Source organism: Populus trichocarpa, chromosome 16 (assembly GCF_000002775.5).
Source record: "Populus trichocarpa isolate Nisqually-1 chromosome 16, P.trichocarpa_v4.1, whole genome shotgun sequence".
In the NCBI taxonomy this organism is placed as follows: Eukaryota; Viridiplantae; Streptophyta; class Magnoliopsida; order Malpighiales; family Salicaceae; genus Populus; species Populus trichocarpa.
Window position 1 is genome coordinate 1,534,112 of NC_037300.2, and position 26,342 is coordinate 1,560,453.

At 35.0% G+C, this 26,342-nt stretch overlaps 5 protein-coding genes across 6 annotated transcripts; 2 read left to right on the top strand and 3 right to left on the bottom strand.

The window, feature by feature from the left end:
• The first annotated feature begins 6,290 nt into the window (after window positions 1–6,290).
• LOC18108976 (50S ribosomal protein 5 alpha, chloroplastic) lies at window positions 6,291–7,549 on the top strand. The gene is made up of 2 exons (XM_024588171.2): window positions 6,291–6,502; window positions 6,984–7,549. Exons 1-2 carry the CDS (start codon window positions 6,415–6,417, stop codon window positions 7,337–7,339), a joined length of 444 nt encoding a protein of 147 aa, XP_024443939.2. The 5' UTR covers window positions 6,291–6,414; the 3' UTR covers window positions 7,340–7,549.
• A 1,512-nt stretch (window positions 7,550–9,061) lies between these two features.
• Window positions 9,062–13,938, bottom strand: LOC7458894 (zinc finger BED domain-containing protein RICESLEEPER 2). Of its 2 annotated transcripts, XM_052447733.1 has the most exons (4): window positions 13,779–13,938; window positions 12,358–13,614; window positions 11,270–12,243; window positions 9,062–11,172 (listed from the first exon to the last, which is right to left on the bottom strand). In XM_052447733.1, exons 3-4 carry the CDS (start codon window positions 11,825–11,827, stop codon window positions 9,217–9,219), a joined length of 2,514 nt encoding a protein of 837 aa, XP_052303693.1. In that variant the 5' UTR covers window positions 11,828–12,243; window positions 12,358–13,614; window positions 13,779–13,938; the 3' UTR covers window positions 9,062–9,216. The 2 variants fall into 2 exon arrangements, with proteins under 2 accessions (XP_052303693.1, XP_052303694.1); XM_052447734.1 differs by lacking the exon at window positions 13,779–13,938 and having other exon boundaries at window positions 12,358–13,746.
• Window positions 12,110–13,477, bottom strand: LOC127904444 (DELLA protein GAIP-B-like). Its single transcript, XM_052448129.1, has 2 exons — window positions 12,358–13,477; window positions 12,110–12,243 (listed from the first exon to the last, which is right to left on the bottom strand). Exons 1-2 carry the CDS (start codon window positions 13,475–13,477, stop codon window positions 12,110–12,112), a joined length of 1,254 nt encoding a protein of 417 aa, XP_052304089.1.
• A 1,912-nt stretch (window positions 13,939–15,850) lies between the features above and the next one.
• LOC7464048 (NAC domain-containing protein JA2L) lies at window positions 15,851–16,873 on the bottom strand. Its single transcript, XM_002323167.2, has one exon. The coding sequence runs from the start codon at window positions 16,871–16,873 to the stop codon at window positions 15,851–15,853; it is 1,023 nt and encodes a 340-aa protein (XP_002323203.2).
• A 1,937-nt stretch (window positions 16,874–18,810) lies between these two features.
• LOC7464049 (26S proteasome regulatory subunit 6B homolog) lies at window positions 18,811–22,683 on the top strand. Its single transcript, XM_002322557.4, has 6 exons — window positions 18,811–19,385; window positions 20,301–20,531; window positions 20,869–21,027; window positions 21,214–21,366; window positions 21,551–21,634; window positions 22,313–22,683. The coding sequence occupies exons 1-6, from the start codon at window positions 18,909–18,911 to the stop codon at window positions 22,445–22,447; spliced, it is 1,239 nt and encodes a 412-aa protein (XP_002322593.1). The 5' UTR covers window positions 18,811–18,908; the 3' UTR covers window positions 22,448–22,683.
• The last annotated feature ends 3,659 nt before the right edge of the window (window positions 22,684–26,342 follow it).

Here is a 26,342-nt window from a genome sequence, read left to right on the forward strand (position 1 = left end):
TGAGGGCAAAAATTTCGAATTGAGGCAATTGATATGCAATAGTCCGGAAGATATTGTCAATTGTATTTCCAAACTCAGAAGGCAAAGGAAGGGTGAGATGGTGGTTGTGAATTGGTATTTTACACTCCACAAATTGCTTGCACAAGATGGGGCAATGGAGCAAGTGCTTTCAAAAGTGAAGGATTTGGGAGCGGACATCATGGTAATTGTTGAGCAAGAAGCCAATCTTAACAGTCCTGATCTTTCGGAGCGGCTCGAACAATCATTCCAACACTACTCCCCTTTTTTTGAGTCACTGGAGGAAGATTATCATAGAAATGTGTTATGGGAGATGTATTTCAGGCGACAGATTGGGAATGTGGTGGCATGTGAGGGCGTTGACCGGGTCGAGCGGATTGAGTCATTTGCTCAGTGGCAAAATCGCCTATCTCAGGCTGGGTTCTGTCCAGTTCCCCAAAAGGCAAACAAGTTCGATGAAGAGATTGTAATCGAAGAGAAGGAAGGGCATAATATCCTGCTACGTCGGAGCGGTTGTCCGCTGGCTGTAGCCTCAGTTTGGAAGGTCACTGATCCACCTCAATTCAGTGGCGGTGAATAATCCAATTCCATCCTTTCCTTTCTCTTCTCTTGTTATACTAATTATCAAGCAATAAATTCGTTGTGTGTATTTTCACTTTAGGCTACTGGAAAAACATGTTGACAGGTCTTTACACAATGCAAGATACAGTTGAAGACTCAGAAGGGATGGATACAGTTGATGACTCAGAAGGGATGGCGAGCTCCTCGGAGTCTGAGGATGATGAAGAAAAGGATTCTCTAGTTTGCATAATGGCAGATAGAAACTTATGGTCCACACAGGTATCGTTCTTCGTTTCCAAGATTTAACAAATTCCCTCGTTTTATCTTTATGGCATGGGGAGATTGCAACAACTTCAAATTAAACTTACAAATATAATTCTTGCTTTGATAAATGGCAAAAAAATCAATCTAAAAGAGTTTGATCCAATATTGGTGTCGTTGATCTCACAGGGCTCTTCAATGAATCGAATAGCTGCTTCAGCTAAGTTATATGACATATTGGAATATATATGTGATCTACACAGGTTACCACTGGCTGTGACATGGATTTCCTATGGACAAGATGGTAATACAAATTCAAAGGGAAAACGTATTCTACGTATTGATGATAGCGCTTGCTATGTAAATAATTGGTCAATGGGAAAATTTGTGGATGAATATGCACGACATCATCTCGAGGAAGGACAAGGTATCGCCGGAAGAGCACTTCAATCTAATATTCATATCCAGCATGACATTTCCGTTCTTGATCCAGCCGAATTCCCTCATGCGAGTAACTTAAGTATCTGGCATAACAGAAACTTTCATGCTGTTTTTGCTATAAGGCTAACAAGTACCAACTCTTGCAAGGATGATTACGTATTGGAATTTGTTCTCCCAGAAGGCATGAAAGATACTTCAGAACTAGAACTTTTGATAAATAAGGTCTTGCGTACATTGCAGAGGAAATGTTTAAAGTTGTGGAAAGTTTGGGTCAGAGAACTAAATGAGGCTAGTGGCTCTGAAGTTAGATTGGATGATGAAAGAATGTCAAACATCCCACATGAAGATGTTTCTAGGGTTTTTCAATTGCCATCATCCGATGGTGTTTTAGAAGGAAATGAATTCATGACATTGAACCCAACCAGCAATCAAGCAGAAGAAACACGCGAGCCTCTTGGACAGGTGCTCTTCTATACTGAATTCTTGTCATTTTTTTCTTGAAGAATGAGTTGATTGCTATTGTATTTTGTATTGGAACTTTTTTTTTTAATTTTTAATTTTAAAATTTGACTTAATTTAATTTTTATATTAATTTTAATTTTAATTTTTATAATTATTATTTATTTATTTTTTATAATTTTTTTAATTAAAATTTTTTATCTATTATATTTGATCCTTATTTTCATTCAAGATTAATTTTAATAAATTTTAATAAAAATAAAATATTAATAAATTATTTTTTATTTTTTTTTCATGACATAGTTAAATATCAAAAAATATTTTTTAACTTACTTTTTATGACATTATAAAACACTAAAAAATAATTCATTTTTTAAAATTTTATTTTTTTAATTATTTTTTAGCAAATAAATAAGTTCGTGTCATTTGCTATAACAAATTCTAACAATATAATTGGATTAAATCAAAACATTTTAAAAAAACCTTTAATAAGTTTAAAATTAAAAATCAAACCAAAAAAAAACATTAACTTGTGATTCGCTACAAGAAATTCTAGCCAGCAGAATTGGGTTCAAGGTTATTTAGACCCCAAAACTCTAAATCATCTGCCTTGTCAGATGAACAGAATAGACCCTCTGTTTTGGATGGACACCCATCATGTGTCCAATCACAGCCTTCTATGTGGCAGATTTCCTTTCGCAGATTGCGCAAGGGGTGGACTAATTATCATGTTGCCAATATCCTACTTCCCTATCTCTTGACAGGACGTCCAAGAACAATCTGCTATACCCGCACCTGCTCTGAATGGTGAGAATTCATTGCCCAGTGTAGATGGTGGCCTCCAGAGTACTAATAAACGAAGAAAGATATCAACTGTGTGGGACATGTTCGATAAGCATCGGGGAGAAAATGGGGAAGTATGGGCCACATGTAAGTATTGTATGAAGTATAGAGCAGAAAGCAAAAGAGGAACTTCAAATTTGCACAAGCACTTAAAAAATTGTTCGCCAAGCAGACAGGACGAAGCAGAGCAGCAAATTTTGGTTGAGACAGGTGACTTGAGTACTAGCGTCATCCAAGGGAATTTTGTCATAGATCAAGAAAGAAGTCGTCTGGACATTGCGACAATGATGATTAAGCATGGATATCCCTTGACTATGGTTCAACATGAGTTTTTTGTGAAGAATTTTCAGCCAGTGTTTAAACTTTATTCAAAAGACGTAGTTGAAGCTGATGTCCTTGCTATTTGCAGACAAGAGAAGGAGAAACTCGTCAATTTTTTTGATAAGCTCTCTTGTCTCTTGAGTTTAACACTTGAATTGTGGTCATCTAATGACAAAATGATGACCTACTGTTGCTTCACCGTGCACTTCATTGACGATGGATGGCAGCTGAAGAAGAAGATTCTTGCTTTCAGGAACTTACGGTACAACTATGACATGGGGACTGTACATGAAGTCTTTAAAAGTGTGCTTACAGAGTGGAGCATCAACAAGAACGTTCGCTTCATATTCCTGGATATAACTCCTCCAAAGGATCACATGATTGGAGAATTAAGAAGTAAGGTTTCTGATCAAGCCCCACCTATCCATGGACCTCTTTTCTGTGTTCCTAGTTATGCCCACATTCTCAGTCTCCTTGTTCAAGATGGATTTTCTGAGATAAGGAGTGTGCTATATAAGATAAGAGAATGTATAGAGTACGTCAGAGGAAGCTCACTTATAAGACAGAAGTTCCAGGAGGCAATTAATAATCGGAGTTTGCTGGACAGGGAAATGCCTACTCTAGATGTTCCCGCGAGATGGGACACCACCTTTCTTATGCTGGAGAGTTCATTGGAATTTATAACAGCTTTTAATCACCTAGAGCAATTGGATGATGATTTCAAAGTGAATCCATCTGCGGAAGAATGGAACAAAGCAACAGCCGTATTTGAGTGCTTGAAAGAGTTCTACAAGTCAACATGCAATTTTCCGACAAGTAGAGATGATTATTTCCTCAGTGTTCGTGATGTTTATAAGAATTTGCAAGGCTGGAAACAGAGCGATTATGTATATGTTCGCGCTATGGCAAATAGAATGAAGGGAAAATTTGACGAGTATTGGGGAGAAGCTAGCTTGGCTTTGGGAATCTCAGCAGTTCTTGACCCGAGCTATAAATTGGACATAATTGAGTATGGCTACCGGCAGATATACGGCAGTGATGCTGACTTGCACTTATCCAGATTCCGTTACGATCTTACATGTGCATACCATAAATATGCAAAGGACATCAGCAATCAGGGACCATCTTCTTCTGCCATGGCGGACGTGAGTCGTTGTACATCATCTGATATTAGTTTCAAAGAGTGGCGCAAGGGTAAGTTTGAACGCAACATGGTGCACTCACAATGGAATGAGCTTGATCAGTATCTACAACTGCCTCCGGAGAACTTGGATAAGGATGGTAACGTATTAGCTTGGTGGCGAGACAATGCTCAAAAATTTCCAGTGCTGGGAAAAATGGCTCGTGATTTCTTAGCAATTCCAGTATCAACTGTCATTTCCAAGTCATCAGAGGTTATGAAGATGGCATCAGTCCATGACGGTGTTCTTCCTGAGATAGCCGAGGCTTTGATATGTGGAAAGGATTGGTTGGACAGCCCTAACTGGAAGTAAGTTTTCCTTTTCTTTTTGCTCGATTTAAGTGAGATGCTTTTGTATCTCTGCTATCTGTTTATTTATTTCTTCTTCTTCTTTTTTCTTCAGCAATTGATCCATGTTTGGATCCTCACTGGTAGTTGCTAGTACTGTGAAATAAGTTTTTCCCAGGTAAACACTGGCCTTGTCTTTTATTTCCAAGAACAAGATTTGTCTGCAGAGTGAAAAATCAAAATGCGCATATAATCTGCAGTCTGCATGAACATGAAAACTAGGCTGGAAAGTAATTCTCAAATGAAAACAAGTAGCAAGTAACAAGGTACATTATTTTTCTATGCCGCAGGGTCAACCAGGCTGAGCATATCTGACTTGGATGCTGTTGAAGAATACTGGACATTAGAACCTGAAGTGACGAAGACTTATTATTTGCTTAATTTTATCATGAATTTGAAAGAAAAAAAAATTGATGTAAAAAATGACTTGAAACTTCGTGCCAGTGCATTTTGAAAATGTATTTGACTTAAAAAGACGTGAAATTGATATATTTTTTTTAATGTTATTTGATGATTTTAATATTTTGTATCAAAAATTAAAAACAATTTCAGTAAAACTCAATTAATTTATTAGATCAATTTTCATGTGTAGTCAAGTTTCATATGAGATTTGTTTTTTTTATTAAAATAAAATAATATTATTTTTAATTCATTAAGGTGATCTATTTTGACTAGATGATAAATTAAAAGAGTATTCAAGAGTATAATAATACTTGTTTTTTAAAGTATTTTTTATCTTTGAAATACAATAAAATAATATTTTTTATTTTAAAAATTATTTTTGATATCAATATATTAAAACAATCTAAAAATATAAAAAATAATGTTAAACAAAAATAATTTAAAAAATTATAAAACACAGATTGCATAGTAACCTCAAATAATCAAGTTTTATAATTATGACTCATACAGTAGCCTGCATATTGTGGAAGATAATTGATGTTTTTTCAGCTCAGAAAAAAGCCCAACTAAAAACATTGTATGACCAGGCCCAGACCAACTGTCACTGAAAATAAATATCCAACAGCTAAAACAAGCTTTTAAGCCCAGATCAAACTTTATGACCAGGCCCAGACCAACTGTCATTGTAAATATTTATTTGCATTCACCAAAATAATTAATATGTGAGAAACAAATTTAGCCCTTCATTTCAGACCAGCAAAATTATGTTTGCATTATTTCACCTATGATTATGTTAATCATATTTACATTAATTTTTTTAAAAAAAAAATCATGGTGGCCATCAAAATAAAAATAATAATCATAATGATCATTTGAATTAAATGAATAACAATTTATATTAATTTATATTAATTTTCAGCCCTTACTAAATAAAATATTATTTTAAAGATTCATTAGAACATATATTTGAATATAAATAACATTATTCAAAACTAACAACCTAAATTAGATTTATATCTTGAATAATAGAAGAAGAAAGATGTAGAAATTAAAAGGTTATATTATTCAAAATCATTTTAAATTCTTGCTCAAAGTAATCTAGTCTCTAAACTTTAATTTTTTTATTCAAATATCATAAAATATTTTTTGGTAAAAAATCAAACTTTTTCTTATTTATGTTTTTATCTCTGTTATTTTATTTTTTTTCAAATTACATAGTTTCCCGGATACCTATTATGTTTCTAAATTATTACCTGTGATTAAAATTAATAAAAAATTCTTCAAAAACAGTTTAGGTAATGAAATTAAAAAAATAATAATTAAAGTACAATTTGATCTAAAATCCCGGATAATTTTAACAATTTAGCCAAATTGAAAAGAGAAAAACAAAGGACCATTTGGAAACGTTTCGAAACTCTTATGAAGGTTTTCCTTTCAGTCTTTTTCTCTGGGTGAGAGCAAACCGAGGTAGAGCTCACTTTCCTTATCCAAAAGAACCACACAGGAAGGCCACAGGCAACGTAAACTAGGAAACCCCCAAAGCCAAAAAGATTGCAGATTTCCTTTCAATCAAAACGAAAATGCCCCTCCTTCTCTCCAATCCTCTCACCTCGCTCTCTTCACTTCCCCCCTTTTCATCTCCAACTTTGGCCTTCATTGCAACACCAGGTACCCACTTCTTTAGATTTGTCTCATGTTTGCAGTTTTTGCTAATATGGGCTGTATCGACGGTGAATTTTATTATTTCTGCTTTTCAGCACTTGTTAGTATAAGCTTATATGGTTTCACTTCATGCTCGCCTGGCCATTTCATCAAACACTTATCACTTGCTTCCTAAGTTCAACCAGTTTTTGGATGCTCGTGCTTTCTATATTATTTCTAGGAAGACTGGTCTTTTCTCTGTTATAACCCATTCAATGTGGGTTTTGCTGAAAATTCCTAAATATTTTATCTTTCTCTTGATTTAGTCTTAAAGGCTCATATCTGAATTTTGTGCTCATGCTTTCTATATTAGTTACCATGAAGTTTGTTTATTTTGCTGCTGTAACCCATAATTGAATCTGTGTTGTGCTTAAAATTACGAAATATTTCATCTTTCACTTTAATTTAGTCTTCAAGACCCATATCTGAATTTTGTGTTATTTTTTAGTTTCCAGGCTGGACGTGAAAGCCTTTGAATTAAAGTTTAAGACTTGGAATGGAGTCCGGTTTCAAAACCCAATTCGTGGAAACAGAATTGGTGCAGTTATTGTGAGAGCTTCTTCGGATATTGATGGAACCGCTCCTACAGAGACAAGTGAGCCTCCTGTAGAAAGTAAAGAGGAGGTTGTGGCAGTTGATAAGTTGCCATTGGAGTCAAAGTTACAGGAGAGAGAAGAACAGAAGATGAAGATGAAATTGGCGAGAAAGATCAGGCTTCGAAGGAATAGGCTTGTTAGGAAGAGGAGGATGAGAAAGAAGGGTCGTTGGCCGCCTTCTAAGATGAAGAAGTTGAAGAATGTCTGAGCGTTACCTCAAGGTTCTGCTTGCAGGTTTAGTGCTGATCCTTTTGGTTCTCATGTAATTCATTTTGATTTTTCTAGTTTCAATATTATTTTATGATCACTTATGTTTTGTTGATTTAAAAGTTGAGAATGTTGAAGAATACAATGCATCTCCAGTTAGTTCTCACAAGTTCAATATTAGATGGTGTAAGAATTGCATTTCTTCGTTCAATTCATTTGCACTTATTGGTCGATTGACGATCCATTCTTGTGAACAACTATCATATTAGACAGAGTTTAGTCTGTGAGAGAGTTGGATGGAGGAGTAGTCAATGCCAACCAGTGAATGATGCTTGGGATTGGGAGTTTATTTAGTTTCCTGTGTTGGAAGTATCATGGGAGGCCCTGCCTAAGTTTCCAACAGTAATGGTCCGAGGAAAATTGGATTCTTGCTGAGCAAAGCACTTAATTCTTACTGTTCTATCAAATATTTAAATAAATGAAATTCATCATCATTTCACTGTTTAGTAATGAAGACCTTGGAGCTGTAAACAAGTGAACATGTATGCTTGTGGTAATAATAAAGAGACTTGTTGCTTTCCATCTCGTTATGATAACCCACCCTTCTGAACGTATGAAACGTTGAAGAGTTTAAGCAAAATAGAGAAAGGGATACTTGGGTTTGCAGGGATGATTTGAATATTAAAAGATGCAATTTTGAAGTCCTATGACCTGGAGCAGAACCTCAACACGGGAAATTAGAAATGTGGATTCTCCAGATTTTAATGTTTAATATTTGTATTAAGAAAAATAAGGTGAAATCACTGGTTTAACCTTCTGAGTGTAGGTTATTATTATTAAAAAATCAATTCAGCTCATTAGTTTAAACTGTGAAATAAGATCCTTATAATATATGCAATTATGTGGTGGGAGGGGTTTCGCCACATTTTGTTTTCATTCAAGAACTAATTTAGCAAAAGGCAGGGATTGTCTTAAGATGATCTGGGAATACTATATGATGAATGCTGTGCTACAACAGCTATGGCATTGGCTTTCTGATTTTGGAGGACTGGAAATTGATAACAGTTATGTTGCTGCTGTTGTTACTGTTTCTTTTTTCCTCTCGTGTTCCGTTGACATATTCAATCCAGGCCCAGCAAATGTTAACAGGATGGACCATGAAGCATACTAAATTTTCTCTCCCATCAATCTAAGCTACCAGCATCAAACATACTGGATCGCGCTTAAATCCTCTTAAACCATAGGTTGGACAATAGTAAGCAAGGCTTTTGCACACCGGTGGGGTGATTAATTAGATCTTCTTTTATGGAGAAACCTGATGTAAACTAGGCGTTCTCACACTCCTCTTGTCTCGTGAGAGTATGTCTTTGCTAGTGATAACATGAAAACAAAATGATGAACAAGAATCAGTTATTGTTTCGGGATAGAAGAGGTAATGATAGTTGGATAAAAATAAACATGTTTTTTATATACAATAACAAACACATGCCCACATTAAACAAGAAAAGAGTGGTATTGTCAAGTAAATAATCAAAATAAATATTCTTAATTATTTTCTTAAAAGATAAAAGGAAAAAATCAAGGAATTAAACGAATTAAGAGATGATTAAGTATTTTGTATAATTTGTTTTATTCTATTTATTTTTCTTGTTGTATGGTTATATAAACTCTACATATAACATATAAACACACACATATACTCTAGCTGAATACAATGCCCACATTAAACAAGAAAAGAGTGATACCACTGAATACACAGCACAAATCCAATGTGTAAAATATTTCTAGCTGCATTTTATAATAACAGTAGAATTACTTAAAATAGCAACCCCCCACAAAAAAAAAAAAAAAAAAACACTAGAAATGGGAGTATTTTTTTTAAAAGAGGACTTGCAAAGGACTCTCCAGCCAATCCCTCCCACATATTAAAGCCTCTACAATTTCAGGACGTACGTGATTAAAGGTTGAGTTCATCTTCACTGCTTCTTCAGCTGCAGAAGATTTTGAAACAATAGTTGATACAGGAATTGCAAAGAAATCACGAGCCATTCTTCCGAGTATTGGGAATTTTGGAGCATTGGCATGCCACCATTCCAAGACATTATAATCCTTACTCAAGTTTTCTGGAGGTTGCTCTAAATACTGATCAAGTTCAACCTTCTGCGAATCCAGCGAATTGCTTTCATATTTACGCTTCTGCCACGCCCTGAATCCTTGAAGCATATCTTCAGAAGTTGGATTAAATGATGTGCAGCAATTCACATCAGCAAGAGTGGAAGTGGATGCTGCCGGATTACTGGAGTCACTAGAATATCTATGGTACACCCTTTTAAGATCGTTATGGAGTCTTGGCAAGAATAAGTTTGCATCACTGCCATAAATCTGGCTGTAGCCGTACTCCACAACATCAAGTTTAAAGCATGGGTTGAGAATTGTTAAGATTCCCAAAGCCAAGCAAAACTTGCTCCAAAACTCATCAAATCTCACCAGCATTCTATCTGCCATCGAGCGAACAAATGCATGTTGGCTCCTCTTCCATTGTATCAAATTCTTATAGACACCACAAACGTTCAGGAAATACAATTCTACGCCTGTAGAAGCATTGCTTGCGGACTCATGCAATATCAACACTTTCAAGCAGTCCAGTATGATCGTTGATATGCTCCACTCTTCCACGGATGGATTCACTCTGAATTCGCTGTCAGTTTGTTCAAGGTAAGCAAAGGCATTTCTTAAGTCTAATGCATTCTCGAGCATCGAAAAGGTGGTATCCCATCTTGTAGGAACATCTAGAGAAGCCTTGTTCTTGTCTTGCAACTTCAGTTGATTGATTGCCTTCTGAAACATTTCTCTTCTATCTTGTGTTCCATTGACATATGCAATAGATTCTCTAATCTTACAAAGAACACTCTTTATCTCGAAAAGTCCATCTTGAATAAGAAGATGAACAATTTGTGCATAAGAAGATAAAAAACATTCATCCCCATTGAGAAGTGAGTCTTGGTCAGAAAGCTTACTTTTTAATTCTCCAATCATCTGATCATTTGGAGGAGCAATATTTAACCATATGAAATTCAAATTCTTGCCAATGCCCCACTCTATAAGCACACTTCTAATGATTTCTTGTATAGTTTCTGCATCGTAATTGCCCTGTAGATTCCTGAAAGCAAGAATCTTCTTCTTCTGCTTCCATTCATCATCAATGAAATGCAAGGTCAAGCAACAGTATGTCATCTTTCTGTCGTCAGACGACAGCAATTCAATTGTTAAACAGAACAGACAAGAGAGGTTATTGAAACATCTGATGAGCTTCTCCTTCTCTTGTCTATAAATAGCAAGAACATCAGCTTCAACCATGTCTTTCGAATGAAGTTGAAACATTGGCTGCAAATTCTTCACAAAAGTTTCGAAAAACTCATGCTGAACCATATCCAGTGGATATCCATGCTTAATCATCATTCTTGCGATGTTTAGATGACTTCTTTCTTGATCGAACACAAAATTTCTTTGGATGGAACTTATTAAATCATCAGATTCAACCAGAGGTGATGATTGTTGTTCTGCTCCTCCCTGTCTCTTGGACAAGCATTTTTGTAAATGTTTATGTAAATTTGAAGTTCCCCTCGTGCTTTCAGCACGATACCGCTTATTACAATATTTACATGTAGCCCATGCTTCACCATATTTTCCTTCATGCTTCTTAAATCCCTCCCACACACTGGATACCTTTCGTTTTTTGTTAATAACCATGTCTCGGTTGGCATTGCCATTGCTAGGCAACTCTCTTTCAGCATTTATACCAGGAGTAGCCATTGCATATTGTTGTCTGACTTCCTGTCAGGAGATTGACAAAAAGGATAATTAACCACATGAAGCATGAAGCTATTTATAGCCAAAAATACAATGATATAGACTCAGTTAAGACAATCACCTGTTCAAGAGTCTGATGTGTTTCCATCCCATCACTGGTCTGGTTAGATATGTCTAGTTCCATGATTTCATTTATGCTTGGCATACCATCTGATAGTACCATTTGAGAGCTCCTAGAAACAGCTGCTGGTGGGATGCTAGAGACACCTACCTCCCCAAGCATTGCTCTGGAGCCATTAAGCTTATTTGTTTCCATACACCAAAGTTTCCACAAATTACCGCATTTCTTCTGCAAGGTGCATAGGAGTCCATTTATTGAAAGATGTTGTTCTGAACTTTCTTTCAAGTGAGGAGGGAGAAAAAATTCTACTACGTAATCGTTGATGCTGGTGCTGGTATAGGTGCTTGTGAGCTTGATTGCAACAGCAGCATGAAGGAAATACTTGTGTGCATAGTCAACGAATGGATAATCGACCGCATCCAGCAGAGAAATATGAGGAACAAAATACAGATTCGATTGAAGTGCTTTACCAGCAATACCTTGCCCTTCCTTAATATAGCACTCCACATATCCATCAACAAATCTGTTCTTCCAGCAACTGTTTACATAGCAAGCCATATCCTCAATCTGTAGAATACGTTTCCCATTTGAATTTGCATTACCCTCCCCACCATGGGAAATCCATGTCAATGCCAGTGGAAACTTATGTACATGACATACATATTCCAATGAATGTCTATATTTTAACAGCACAATATGTATCAGAAATCAAATTAGGTTACTGATGCGGATCTTCACCAATTTTGTTTAAAGAAACTACAGGACGATGGAGGATTCATTCCATCAAAAAACAAGAAGATTCAAACTGAAGCTGCAAACTAGAGGAAAGTAATTGGAAACTTAGAAAGCTACCCTTGGAGACCACATACTGTCTTCCCTATCATCTGCTTGTTCATCCACAGACTCAGAAGAAGTCATCAAGTCAGACTTCTCAGCTAGAGGGAACATAGTTACATCTTGTAATGTGATAGAACCTGTCAAAGAGATTACCAGTTGTCCACATTTCATAAAACCACAAACTTATGAGCATAAACATCGGTATGGGGATAACATAACAGAAAGGAAAAGAATGGAATAAGGTAATTCACCATCACTGAACTGAGATGGGTCAGAGTGTTTCCAAACCGAGGTGACAAGAAGGGGGCAATTGTGCCGATATAGCATAGGATGTCCATCCTTCTCTTGTATTCTGTATTTCAACTGGAGAGTATGTCTATCGTTCTTCCACCACTGTTGCATTGGATGAAACCCAGCATGCAATAGCCGCTCTTGCCATTGATACAATGACTCATGCCGCTCGACCCTGTCAATGCCCTCACATGCCACCACGTTCCCAATTTGCCGTCTGAAATTCCTCTTCCACAACTCCATGCCATCCACATCGCGGTAGAAGTTGTCCTCCTCTAGTGAGTGAAAAATAGTGGAGTAGTATTGAAATGACTTGACAAACCGGTCCATGAAATCAGACCCGTTATGATTGGCTTCCTGCTCGACAATTATCATGATGTCTGGTTTTAAATCCTTCACCTTTGAGAGCACCTGCTCAAGGGCACCTTCCTGTGAAAGCAACTTGTGAAGTGAAAACGACCATCTCACGACTAGCATCTCATCCTCCCTTGTCCTTCTGATCTTAGACACACAACATTCAATGATTTCTTTCGCATTATTGGCCACCACTTGTCTCAATTCAAAATCAACCCTGAGCCGTTCAGCAGCTCGAGTGAGTTTACTGCGTATTTGTTGTAGGTAGTCAAAATTCCTTGACAGTTTCGGCACGATGCTGGTCAACCGAAAAGATGGCAGGCCACCAGGCTGATTCGCAAGATCTCGCATCAAATCATGCCACAAAGAGGTGTATAGCATGACTGAGAAATCAATAACATGGAGTGGTTTATTTCCAGTGCGGAAGGCATGGATGGCATGCGTGGTGGTGAAGTAAGAAAACCAGTAGAAAGGATAAAATACATAATTGTAGAAGTCCTCTAGATTTGAGGAAGGTACTAACGGCAAAGGATATCGAGGATGCAGTCCATTGACTCGCCGGACTAAAGCCTCTGCAAAGTTTTTCACAACCTTCCTTGTTGCTATGTTGGGTTCTGTAGAAACTAGATGTCTGATTTCCTCCAGAAGTGACTCTGCAAGATCCAGATTACCACCTTCAATTGCCTTGGCACTCTCCATCAATTTATTGAAGAGAAGATTGGCCATTGTAAGCAACAAAATCTGATGAGCTGAATCAAATGTTTTGTTTTCTCGGGAGTAAAATAATATTAAAAGACGCCAATGGCATCCCAGCTGCTTCCTCGATGCTGGTAAATGTTTTCATGCAACTGGCAGTCCATTGACTTTATTTCCATGAATTGAAATAAGAAAAATTCAGTAACGATAAAAAAAACTTAATGCTTCCAAGCTCTAAAATCACAGAACTAAACTATAAAAAAAACTCTAAGTTAAAAGAATCTTTTGAATCTAATTTAGGCATAATCTCGTTAGATATCAGTGTGCTGACCTCATAAGCAACCCAGCTCTATCCAATGATAAACTCGTTTAAATCGTCCAAACTTTCTCCAAATCAAGATTTATACAATAAACGACGACTGCATCATAAGGATGTGTTTACTCTCTAGAGATCAGAACTTGATCTTGAATGACAACATCGACAGTGCAGAAATCACTATTTTATTTGTCTTTCAACAGTGATATCGAAATCGTGTATATATATAATATATAGAAATCACATTAATTTATCAGGGATTGACAGGCAGTCATTGACTTTACTTCCAAGAAATGAAGTATAAAAAAATTCGCTCTGAAAAGTCCTCCTTGAGAGGCATTTTTTTAATCAGAACTTGATCTTGAATGACAACATAAACAGTGCAGAAATCACAATTTTACTTGTTCTTTTAGCAGTGATGTTGAATCATATAATTCTTTTTTTCTGTAGCAGTACTTGTTACACTATGGGATAGGAAAAGTCTTGCTTCCACTTCATTGCAATTGACAATTGACAACTGAGCTAACCCCAACAGCAAATGGCTATGCAGAAATCATAATTTACAATGTCCCAAGACTGTTCCAGGAAAACAACAATCATGCACAGGTTGTTCCAAAATTGGGTTGCACTTGAAAACAAAAAATTATTAAGCCAAAATCACCACAGGTAAAGAAAAATCAAGTTGGTGGACCTTCTTTGGTAAATGTTCCTCTAATTTCTTATCAGACTCCCTTTTGATCTCCCATTCTTTCCTACAAACAAGTATTTTCAAAATTTGGTAACAGAAAAAAATTTAGCTAGTATTTGTTTGGCATCGAGGTTGAATCTACTTTTCATTCAAATTTAAATTTTTACTTTGTTTTAATATATTTTCAAATAAAAAATATTTTTTACAAAATAATCGATGAAAACACAAAGTAAAGAAGCTGAAGAGGTCAGAGACGAGAAGAACCATTTTTCTACTACTTTCTATTTCTACACGCAACCAGTTATAACACTTGAACAGCTCTCATTGTCATTGCAGCATAACAAGAAATCTCCATTCTTCCAAGTTATAACCAAAATGTCCCTCCGAATTTGAGTCCACCAGGCCGCCACCCTACAACTTTTAACCAAGTTAAGGTCAAAATAGTATAGAGTTAACAATATGGTCCGGCACTTTCACCATTGTCAAGCCTCGGAAAGAAAATAAGAGGACAGACAAAACTGATATATTGATTAGTAAATTCAAGTTTACAAATTGTGAACTAAGTACAAGAACCTTTGAGGAAAAAGAAAAGAAAAGAAGAAACCTAAGCAATAGAACTTAATTAGTGTTAAAAATAATCCTATAAAAAACTAACATGAAAAATCACTACTCTAGTCAGGAAATAGGTCCAGACTTCATGGCCATAAGCTCATCAACCTGATCATCTTCATATAGCGTTCTTCCATTTGCAATGCTTGGAAGTTAGCAAACCATGCAATTGGGCTCATTCTTCAAGTGCTGGATGAAGCCAGCATCCATAACGGGACAGCTCTCACTTCTGGCGTTACTGCATTGTCAGAAGTTGCCGTGTTCTCGCAAACAACGGCAGCAGGGAAATTAAAACCCTTCATCGCCATTGCAGCTATTGCAAGAGAGCCATCTGTTGACTTTCATCAATCATAAACCCAAAGTTATTGGAAGAATCTTCAGTAGAGCGGCAAATTAACTCCAAGCCCCATGATCTTCTGATTTTCAATGGTGTGTGATTCTTCTGTTGGAAAGCTATGATACCAATATGGTTGAAAAGCTCTGATATCATTAATTGTTGAAAAGACTAAACAATCAATTATTTAACATCGCAAGCTTTTATTCATTACATTCAACACTCTTAAAATTTTGAATGCTTTGAAAATTATAACATTTAATTATCATAATCTAATAAGAATTCTAACTAACTAATTAAATAAAGATTTTAATTAACTAGTATAACACAAATCCTCTTTATCAATGATTCTACTTACACTAGAATTTTTATTAATATCTAAAATCTTCATTGCCCGCCATTATTGGTTCAGTGCTGATGATTGGATCCTCGTTGAAACTCTGAACAATATTCAGATCATTGAAAGGTAGCTTCCGATAGACCCATCAACTCATAATCCTCGACTGAAATAGGTTTTTCCTCATGATTGCCACTAAAACATGCAAGAGCCATCTGTTGATGTTCATTGATCATTGGTTCTTGAATGAAGTTTCCAAGCCCAGGCTCGAATTGCAATCCGACAGGTTCACCGTTGACGAATGATATCTCATCATCAAAAGAATATGCAGTAGAGAAACCTCCATCATTCTCCCATGCAACAGAAGCCGCCTCAAGCCACATCTCCTGATTTGCAGTAATCTGCTGCGGTTCTTGAGCTAGTGACAGATCAGGTCCCGAGTCGACGGTCACGGATGCCCCAAGCTCCATTGAAACTGTTGCAGCCTCAAGCCACGTGTCCTGATTCTGGATAATCTGCTGGGGTTCCAGAGCTGGTGACCTTATAGGTATAGAGTTGATCACTATGCTTTGCATGATCTTGAGTATGTCATCATCTTCAGCAACTTCAAAAACTTCTGCATTGATGTGTTTCCTTTTTCTTGAGGTTGGTTCCTTATCATTTGAAGAACCACGTTCACTCTTCTTGAGCTGAGAGATCACAATATTTTCAGAAATAGATTCTGAACCATACTCCAACAGTATCCAACCATCCTTGACTGGTTTTCCATGTTTGTGGTATCGAAATCTTTTCTTCGTTCCAATAACAACTCCTTCACTGGATTTTACTTCCTTGCCACCATCACCATGCCAGGTACCGCCATGAGTACCAACACTTCTATTCATATTCTTAATACCATTGGTTGTTTTCTTATGTAACGTTGTAAGAAAATAAAGCCCATTATCACCAAACTTGTGACCCTGAAATTTGTTGAATATTTCCCAGGGTTCTTCTTCACCATAAAGATCGTAGTCCTTGATCAAGGTGGCATCTTCTCCATGAAATCTTCCATGAATCTTGTTGTATAGATAATAGTTGATCAGTTCTTCTTCAGTGGGGACGAACTTGAATCCAGGAGGTGGGCGAGGAAGACCGTTTTGCATTGTGCAACACAAGAATATGATTAGGGTTACGATATTGATCAATGACAAAGAGAGCTGCTGCTAGGGTTTTTCTTTTTTCATGAGGAGAGATCAACTGGTTTATATATAGGGAGAGTCAAGGAATCAGTTTAGTGTTTGGTTTAATTAGGATTATTACAGATATACTGCGGATTATCCAATTAAATATAAGTTGTCTAATATATATTAATTAATATTTTTAGGGTAAATTCCCAAACACGGGTGGATTGTTTAAACGGTTGCAACGATATGGTGGAAGAAGACAATGGGAATGGTAACGGTTGCAACGATATGGTGGTTAAAAGTGGTTGATGTTGCTTCCATTCCTATAGGCTTCCTCTTCTCCCTCAACAACAATGCTAGCTTTCCGCAGGTTTCCCCGCCATCATCGGTATATATCTGATTAATATTTTCTAAATATCTCTATATTGGTTTTAAATATTCCTTATACATAATGGCAACTTTTTTTTAAGAAAAAAATATAATATATACAAATCTTAATAATTCTCGTTAATATTAGTCTTAATAAAATATTAATTAGAAATATTTTTAAACAATATTTTAATATAATAAAAATTATCATAATTATAACTACCGTAATTTCCTTTGTAATCCATATTTTTATATTTATAACCACCCTAATAGGTGAAGAGGAAAGTGAGTTTGAGGAAGGAAAAAGTTATTTTTCTTCTTTTTTTTATTTTTTGAATGAAATTAAAAAAAATAATTAAAACATTTCAGTATTTAAGAGTGAAATAGAAAAAATTAATTAAAAAAAGCAAAAAATATCTATGTTAATCCAGGTAAACTTATTAAGCATGTGATCACGGGCATAAGATTGGAATAAACTCATAAAAAAATAATAAAAAACCACAAAGTCAATAAATCAAATGTTAAATGAAAAAAATTAAAAAAAATCAATTTTATAAAAAGACCTAAAAAACTAAAGTTAACCTATACTGAAATTCAAAACTCATGACTTTAGTCATGAGTTTAGGACCAACTTTATAGAAAATAAATCCTAAAAAAAAAAAACAAAGCAAAATTATATATTAATAAAATAGTAAATGATGAAACTGATTGAAAACGCTATAAAACAATAAATGATAATTAAAAAAATAAAAATTAAATTTGATATAAAAATATTTTGAAATTTAATTATGGGTGACGTTGAAAATAAAATTTAATTAGGAAAGGGATAAAATATTATTTATGAAAATATGAACCTAATAATCTTTGTTTGCTTTACTATATCACTAAATCTATTCTCATAACATTAAAAAACAAATTTACGTTGATATGATTATATAACCAGAATATCCAAAAATTCTGAAACACAAATAAACGATATTTAAAACGTAAAAAAAAAAGTAAAGGTAAGCATAGCTTGGTCCGTATTGACATGGTAATAGGTGCGAGCTCATAATATTTATTTATTTATTTATATTATTACATTTTTTTAATCATCTAATTTATTAATTACAACACTAAAATGCATAATTATTAAATTTGGACCGCCCATTTTATTAATCCAGAAAACCTAATCTGAGTTGAATTTTTAATTAAACCAAATAATATATTAAACAGGATAAAAACCCAATTCAAATTTGTTTAGGATTGATATCACAGAAAAAAAAAACAAATAAAGGGCTATCCTTTAAATAATAAAAGTTAACAAATAATCTCAACGAACCAAACTTTTTAAAAATTAAATTAGTGTTTTTAAAATAATTTTAATAAACTAATAAAAATTGAAAAAATATAATTTTAACCGTGCATTTAATATTAAACACATAAATCTATGGGTCATCAAATAAACAAGGCCTAATACATCTAAGCCCAGTAAAATCCGATAATTTGCAGCCCATCTAAAGCCTGCCTCTTTCCATATCTCCTTGCACCCAATAAATAAAACTTCTCCCGCAGATTTCTTGCTCAACACCCCAAGCTCGCTCGGCTCTTCCTCTTTTTCTGCTCTTCTCCTCTGCTCTTCCCCACACATCAATCAATCATTATCATGTCGGCGATGGTACTAGACCCGAAACCCGCTCCAGCCACGGAGCCAAGATCCGACCTTGTACTGGACCCATCAACCATACCCATCGAAGACGACGATCTTTACAGTCGCTTAAAGTCTCTCCAAAGGCAGCTCGAATTCATCGAAATTCAAGAAGAGTATGTGAAAGATGAACAGAAGAATTTAAAGCGAGAACTCCTCCGTGCGCAGGAAGAGGTGAAGCGGATCCAGTCGGTGCCGCTTGTAATCGGGCAGTTTATGGAGATGGTGGATCAGAATAATGGGATTGTTGGGTCTACTACGGGTTCGAATTATTATGTCAGGATTTTGAGTACGATTAATAGAGAGTTGTTGAAGCCGTCGGCTTCTGTGGCGTTGCATCGTCACTCTAATGCTCTCGTTGATGTTCTGCCGCCGGAGGCTGATTCTAGTATTTCTCTGCTTAGTCAGAGTGAGAAACCTGATGTTACTTATAATGTAAGTGATAAACTTTTGATTTGTGGGTTTTTGAATTTGGGGTGTTCATAATTTGTAACTTGGTGATTTGACTAGCTAGGGTTTGGTAATTTGGGGTTAAGGGTTTTTTTGGTTTGCTAGGGTGGGAAAGATTGTGTTTGTGATGTAAGGTTCAATTTTTGAAATTAGGGTTTTTTGGGGCATGTCGATTGGTAAATTGGTGATTGATTGAATTGGTTTTTTTTTAAATTTGGGTTTGTAAATTTGGTTTAAGAGTTTCAATATTTACCTAAGTTGATATTCTTGAATAAATTTGGTTTAGGAATTTTCTTTTGGTTGGGATTTGGGTTTTTTAAGTTACTAATTTGGTGTTTGAGTAGCTAGGGGTTCTTTAATTAGGGTTATGAAAAATTGGGGTTTTGTATATTGGTTCTGTTTTTTGAATTAGAGTTTGCTGTATACCCAAATTGCTGATTGATTAACTAGGGGTTTGAATTTTACAATTTCTAAAAATAGTCTCATTTAGGGTTTATTTTGTAGTTTTTTGCTTGGTTCGGTACCCTTGTGGATAAATTGTTTTCACGCGAACACTGCTGTTGCTAAATATATGGGTTTTCTGAAAAGAAGTCAGATTTTGTTCTTTGTGAGTTTTTGTAGTTGGAGCCTGATTATTGTTTTTTCTCTTAGGCCGTAATTTTGTTTTAATGGGGGCTTCTTTAAGTTTTTTTATTTTTAATTGTTGGTTTGAGATTTTTTTTAACTACTGGAATCTAGAGAACTGTGTATGTTTTGATTTCTAGTTCTTGCACTAATGATCAAGTGACATAGGGCCACAAGCTGCAATATTCATTACTTTGTGTCATTTAGTTTCTCATTTGAGTTCAAGAATCTAATCTCAACTGACACATGTTTCCTATTCTTCTATGATATTGCCAGGACATTGGAGGATGTGACATTCAAAAGCAGGAAATTCGCGAGGCAGTTGAGTTGCCACTAACTCACCATGAGCTGTACAAACAAATTGGTATCGACCCGCCTCGTGGTGTCTTGCTCTATGGTCCTCCTGGAACTGGAAAAACTATGCTTGCCAAGGCCGTTGCTAATCATACAACAGCGGCCTTTATTAGAGTTGTTGGCTCTGAGTTTGTTCAGAAGTATCTGGGCGAGGTATGTTTTGCATGTCCCGGTGGTGTTAAATTATTTGAGTTATCATTAACAGTTTCATTTATTTGCATGTTTTAGCTCTTCTTATGAAAGTTCTTAGAATCTGAAATTAGTTGTCTATTCCCTGATAAAGATAAAATCATGTAATTCATTCCTCTATAAATCCACCTGATAACCTTTTCTTGTCTCATGTGATATCCATCTGAGGAATTAAAAGCAGAATCATTGTTTTGAGAAGTCTCTTGACATTTGGTAGCTTTACTTTGTGGACATACTTGACTGGTGATGATTGCCTACATTTGCACCCCCATTATAATTTTTTTCCCTTCTTTTATTCCAGGGTCCCCGTATGGTTCGTGATGTTTTTCGTCTTGCTAAAGAGAATGCCCCAGCAATTATTTTTATTGATGAGGTAGATGCTATTGCTACTGCTAGGTTCGACGCTCAAACTGGAGCTGATAGAGAAGTTCAGCGTATTCTGATGGAGCTCCTGAATCAGGTATGTGTGATGAAAATCTTTACATAATTCACAATAAAAGAAATTGTCTGGCATGTAAAGTCGTGTTTTTATACTTAAAAGGGTTTTTTGTTCCAACCATAAATAGCTTCATTATGATGCACATGTTATGTTGGTTGCCTTACTGATCAGTTATCTACTTTTGTTGATGATTGAATTCTGCTATAGATGGATGGGTTTGATCAGACGGTAAATGTCAAGGTCATAATGGCAACTAATCGGGCTGACACTTTGGACCCTGCACTTCTGCGTCCTGGAAGACTTGACCGGAAAATTGAATTTCCTTTGCCTGATAGACGGCAGAAGAGGCTTGTTTTCCAGGTAATTTCTTTGTATGTTTCAAATGGCAATATGTTATTTCTCATATTTTATAAGATTGATGGATTCATCCTCTTTGAACATCTTCTTATGTTCTGACATCATTGTTTCACAGCATCTTATTTCACAATGTATTGGCATTCTGGATTCAGTGGAATTTACTTTGAGTTGGTTTGTTTTTGTGCAGGTTTGCACTGCAAAAATGAATTTAAGTGATGAGGTGGACTTGGAGGATTATGTGTCTCGACCCGATAAAATTAGCGCTGCTGAGGTTAGTTGCTTTTGCAATTTTTTGTTAGCAGCTGGTTTTTCAAACCTGCATTTTCTTTCTTATACATTTTGCATATTTTCTTTCACCTGATATCTTCAGTGCTACTCCCCTATGGAGATCTTATAATCATTGAGGTTCTGGTTTATTTGGGAAGGAAAACAAAGGCTTGTAGGAATCAGAGGTTGGATATAAAGTTAAAGCTATATATTATGGTTTTGTTTGTCACAGATAAGGTCATAAAGTTCAGTAGATGTCTTTAGTGGTTCTTTAATGTCAAGCTAATTAATTTCTTATAAGATGCTTTTTATTAGGGATAATGTGGGTAACTAGACTTCATAGAACTCTTGCATTATGTAGTGATACTAACAGAATATTGCATTACAAGGAATGTGATGTAGCAAATTTTTGGGATTAGGTTATGCATCCCATACATTGTGGATATGCATTTGGTATGTTATGAACTTTTCAATTTTTGGTCTGTTCTTCTCCCTTGGGCCCTTAGCTTGTGTATGAAGGTTTTCAACTGTGAAATAAGGTGGATATTAGAAATGAGAGAGGTTTAGATTGTTAATGGGAAGAGGGGTTCAAAAGCAATTCCCCCTCCCCATACCTGTCTATACTAATTTTGGCTCTGACTAAGTTTCTTATTATCACCTGCAATTGAATGGCTGTTTACAGATTCAAGCTATTTGCCAAGAAGCAGGCATGCATGCAGTTCGCAAGAACAGGTATGTCATACTTCCTAAGGACTTTGAGAAAGGCTACCGAACCAATGTGAAGAAGCCTGACACTGACTTTGAGTTCTACAAGTGAGATGTGGAAGCACGCACATCATTTATCACACAACTCGTTGCTCATGTTGGTGAAGTTATGTAGGCAACAAACAATCTGCTCACCTTTTGATTTTGTTCTGTAAGATATTGAGAAGAAGATTGCATTATGTAGTTTGGTTTTATATGCATTTGGAGTCATTTTCTCGTTTCAACTCGATATATTTTCTGTTTTACATTCGTGTTTAGATGATTTATGAAGCTGGACATTATCACTTCTTTCGCAATTTGTTAGGGGTTTGACTGTTTGCCAATCGTAGCTTATGAATGGTAGACATGCTATGTTTCTTTAAGAATGCCATCTCCTCGACAAGTGAATGTGTAAAGGAAAAGAACTGTTAGTGATGTGGCCTAGAAATGTGGATCAGCCAGGATAGGGTTGCTGGTTAACTCTAATAATAGGCGATTAGATTGCTTGATCAACTGAAGGATGGAAAAAGATGTATCTAAACAAGGCGGACAAGGTGTTTAGGCAGTTGTAGCCCTTTGTTTGGCAGGTAGAAATCCAGTTTTCTGTGTCAGAGCTGCCATGCCTGTGAACCCTGCCTTCAGGGTTTCTCAGGTCACATATTTTCCGGCACTCGCAACTTCGTGCTCTGCTTCTGTCCTTACTTTCATAGGTATTTTTAAAAGGGTAGCATTAGTGATCAGGATGCAGTCAGCTACCTAGTTTTGTCTCCATCATCAAAACTAGAAAATGCTGCCGTAGATTACATATAATGATTCTTGCTATCAGTTTAGCAGCAGGGCCCTAGCTTGAAACCAACATGACTTGTTTACGGGCTGGGCTTCTTGATGAAGTGCCCAATTCTGAGATAGGGATGAAAAAGATTCAAAGTATGAAACCATACCTCTCCGTTTCATATCCGTTCTGATAAATACCCATGAAGAATGCTTGACGGGTAATGGGACTGGGATGGGCTAGAAAGTCCTACCCGTCATTTTGCAGAGATAGGTCCCTAGGTACAAGTCCCTCTTAAAATTTATCAAAGGTACTAAAATGTTTTAATAAGAAATATTAGGACTAAAAATCTTAATTGGTGGCATTACATTTAAGGATAAAAAAAAACATCTACTTGGTTTTAGGCTTACGTTATGGGTTTGGTGGTCTAGTCGATTCAAGGTGTTTTATTTTTAAATAAAAAGTAAAAAATATTAAAATAAAATTATTTTAAAAAAAATACTGAGTTTTTCCACTAACACGGTCGGGGTCAGGTTCTAGGTTAGTAAAACAAGATATTACAAGTAGGGTTAGTAGGGCAAGAAAACTACTAACTAATAATAGCTAGGGGTCATGAATTTAATTTAGATGGATGCATCGAGAAAGATCGTTCAAATAAAATAATTAGTTAATCTAAAAATATTTTATTCTGTTGAGAAACAATTAATTAGTCTTATGAGTCCAACACGCCAATTAACTATTTACTAAAAGAACATAGCCTTGTATTGTTCATTCTCTGATACCTCTGTGTGCCTGGCTCGTCCTTTTCCTTTCTTTTTTCCTAAGAAAATATTGTTTTGGCTATTTTTTTTTTATTTCATTCTTTTACATTGTTTGATATGCCTGATAATTTATTTTGGTTTGTGTGTTAAATTATATTCGCATTGTAAAAAAAAAAAACTTATCATTATATTGGTGCCTGTGATGTCAAAAACCTTTTTTTTTTTGTGAAAAATTATAATTTAGGCCATGTGATTTTTTACTTTTTCATTTTTACTATTTGTTCTATATGGGTTTCAGTTTTCACTATTAAAACTTTATTTGCTTTACGTCTCGGTTCCTAAACTTTAAGGGAAGGGATAGTGCTAAAAAAAAGATAGAGAAAATAATTGATATGCTATATTTTAACATCCAATAAATATCTCTTAACAAGAAAAGTCTCATTAAAATGTGCTTACCATTCATGTCACCAAAAACAATAAATGGATATGGACTCAAGAAAGGTTATCTGGTTTATTTTGATTTTAGTGTTTTTGACCAAAAAAAAAATTAAGTTAAGTCAGGTTTTAATCGGGTTGACCAAGTCAATGGTGAATCATCCAATTGATCAGGTCCTAACATAACAACTCTTATTCGATTTTATTTGAAAATCAATCCAATCCAAGAGCTATTTTGATGGAATACCAAGTTGACCAATCATATTAAATTAGGTTTAATAACACTATCAAAACATTTCATGCAACAATGCTTATAAAATTGACCAATTACCAGTAAAGGAGGAAAAGTATTCTTCTATGTAATAAAACAACTCGGCTGAATTGCACTTGTTTTATTGTTTATATGAATAATAAAGTAGATGTTCTTCCCCCCTTTTTTTTTTAATTTTGTTATTTTTTTCCTTAATCTCATCCTTATTTCTTTTAACAATCATTCAGATTGTTTTTCAAACGACCAAATCAACTGAGTCATATCGAGTCAACCCCTACACATTTTATTTTAAACCTAGTTAGATAAGTAGTCAGGTTGAGTTGCTTTTAGACCGACTAAGTTAACTAAATCATGTCGAGGAGACTCTCATAAAGTTTAATTTAACAACTAAGTTAAGCAAGGAGCTGGGTCGAGAGATTTTTTTCGTTAATTTTGTCATTTTTTCAATTTTATTTTTATATTTTTTTACTAGGTTATCTTTGGACCAACAAAATCGAGTGTTCACACAATTTAATTATAAATTGAAGTTAGATAAGAAATTAGATCGAAAATTTTTAAAGTTGTCTTGCTGAATTAGATTTAATAATAATATTAAATAATTTTTTATAATCTGAAGATTTTTTATTATTTATTATGCTAAAAAGTTTTTTTTGATCCGCGGTACAGTGTTAGTATAAACGAGTACTAGAATAAGGAAGAAAGAAATGGGAAAGTGGTCAAGGCTTTATGGTCTACGCGTAGTCAACGGTTATTAATGATCTCAATCTCCAGGAGCCCACTTCGTTTTGGCGGTAGAATCAATGAATCATGTGTCTATGGCAAGTTAACAAATGATTTTCTTTTTCAATCAAGGAATAATCTCACTCACAAATAGTCTTGAATGTTCATTGGACGTCAAGAAACTGAAAATATTTTGGACTGTCCTTTTATAGAGAGTCTAACTGTTGTCAAGATATTGTTCTAAAATACTGTTGAAATTAGTGTTTTTGAAAAAATTTAAATTATTTTTTATTTAAAATTAATTTTTTAAATATTTTTAAATTGTTTTAATATGTTTATGTTAAGAATAATTTTTAAAAGATAAAAAATATTATTTTAATGAATTTTCAAATAAAAAATATTTTAAAACACAACTGATGCTACCGTGCTTCCAAACAACAAAACTTATTAAATAGCCATAACTAGTATGCCATCATGTGTTATAATGAATTGGAAACTTATCTAAGTCTCTGTCAAAAGAAGAGAAAAAAAAACGAGAAATGTGAGTGATCATCTTTCCAAAACAAGTTAAGAGAATAGTGATGCCTATTAATTGCATTCAAATTCAGTATTTAGCAATGATAATTACTTTCAAATAAGACGTTTAATTAGTAATGGAGGAATATTAATTAGATTTACTCTCTAACTCACTCATTTTTCAACAAGAACACTGTTTGAAAAATCCTATGATGTTCAAGTTGTAACTATTGGATACTTGCAGTGCAGAAGAGAGATTAACACAAAGACAACATAGAAAAGATTAAGCGTATTTTGTTTTTAGAATGAAACAATTAAGCATAGTTTCTTACAATTACTGTTTCTCACATACAGAGTTATAATTAATTACTCTCAAGTCCAGTTAGGAAATCCTAGAAAGATTGGATTTGAAAAGGGAAACCAGAAAATATTTGTTGACAAGGAATCAACCTTAGAAAATAAATTAACTTCAATAAGTATGATTACCACTTTT

Excerpts from the sequence above, each read along its gene's own strand:
- LOC18108976 (XM_024588171.2), top strand. The coding sequence starts at position 6,415 with ATGCCCCTCCTTCTCTCCAATCCTCTCACCTCGCTCTCTTCACTTCCC. Across the intron at positions 6,503-6,983 it reads GGCCTTCATTGCAACACCAG|TTTCCAGGCTGGACGTGAAA; the intron begins GTACCCACTTCT and ends GTTATTTTTTAG.
- LOC7458894 (XM_052447733.1), bottom strand. The coding sequence starts at position 11,827 with ATGGCTTGCTATGTAAACAGTTGCTGGAAGAACAGATTTGTTGATGGA. Across the intron at positions 11,173-11,269 it reads CACATCAGACTCTTGAACAG|GAAGTCAGACAACAATATGC; the intron begins GTGATTGTCTTA and ends ATCTCCTGACAG.
- LOC127904444 (XM_052448129.1), bottom strand. The coding sequence starts at position 13,477 with ATGGCCAATCTTCTCTTCAATAAATTGATGGAGAGTGCCAAGGCAATT. Across the intron at positions 12,244-12,357 it reads CCCATCTCAGTTCAGTGATG|GTTCTATCACATTACAAGAT; the intron begins GTGAATTACCTT and ends TCTCTTTGACAG.
- LOC7464049 (XM_002322557.4), top strand. The coding sequence starts at position 18,909 with ATGTCGGCGATGGTACTAGACCCGAAACCCGCTCCAGCCACGGAGCCA. Across the intron at positions 19,386-20,300 it reads AACCTGATGTTACTTATAAT|GACATTGGAGGATGTGACAT; the intron begins GTAAGTGATAAA and ends TGATATTGCCAG. Across the intron at positions 21,635-22,312 it reads ATAAAATTAGCGCTGCTGAG|ATTCAAGCTATTTGCCAAGA; the intron begins GTTAGTTGCTTT and ends GGCTGTTTACAG.
- LOC7464048 (XM_002323167.2), bottom strand. The coding sequence starts at position 16,873 with ATGCAAAACGGTCTTCCTCGCCCACCTCCTGGATTCAAGTTCGTCCCC.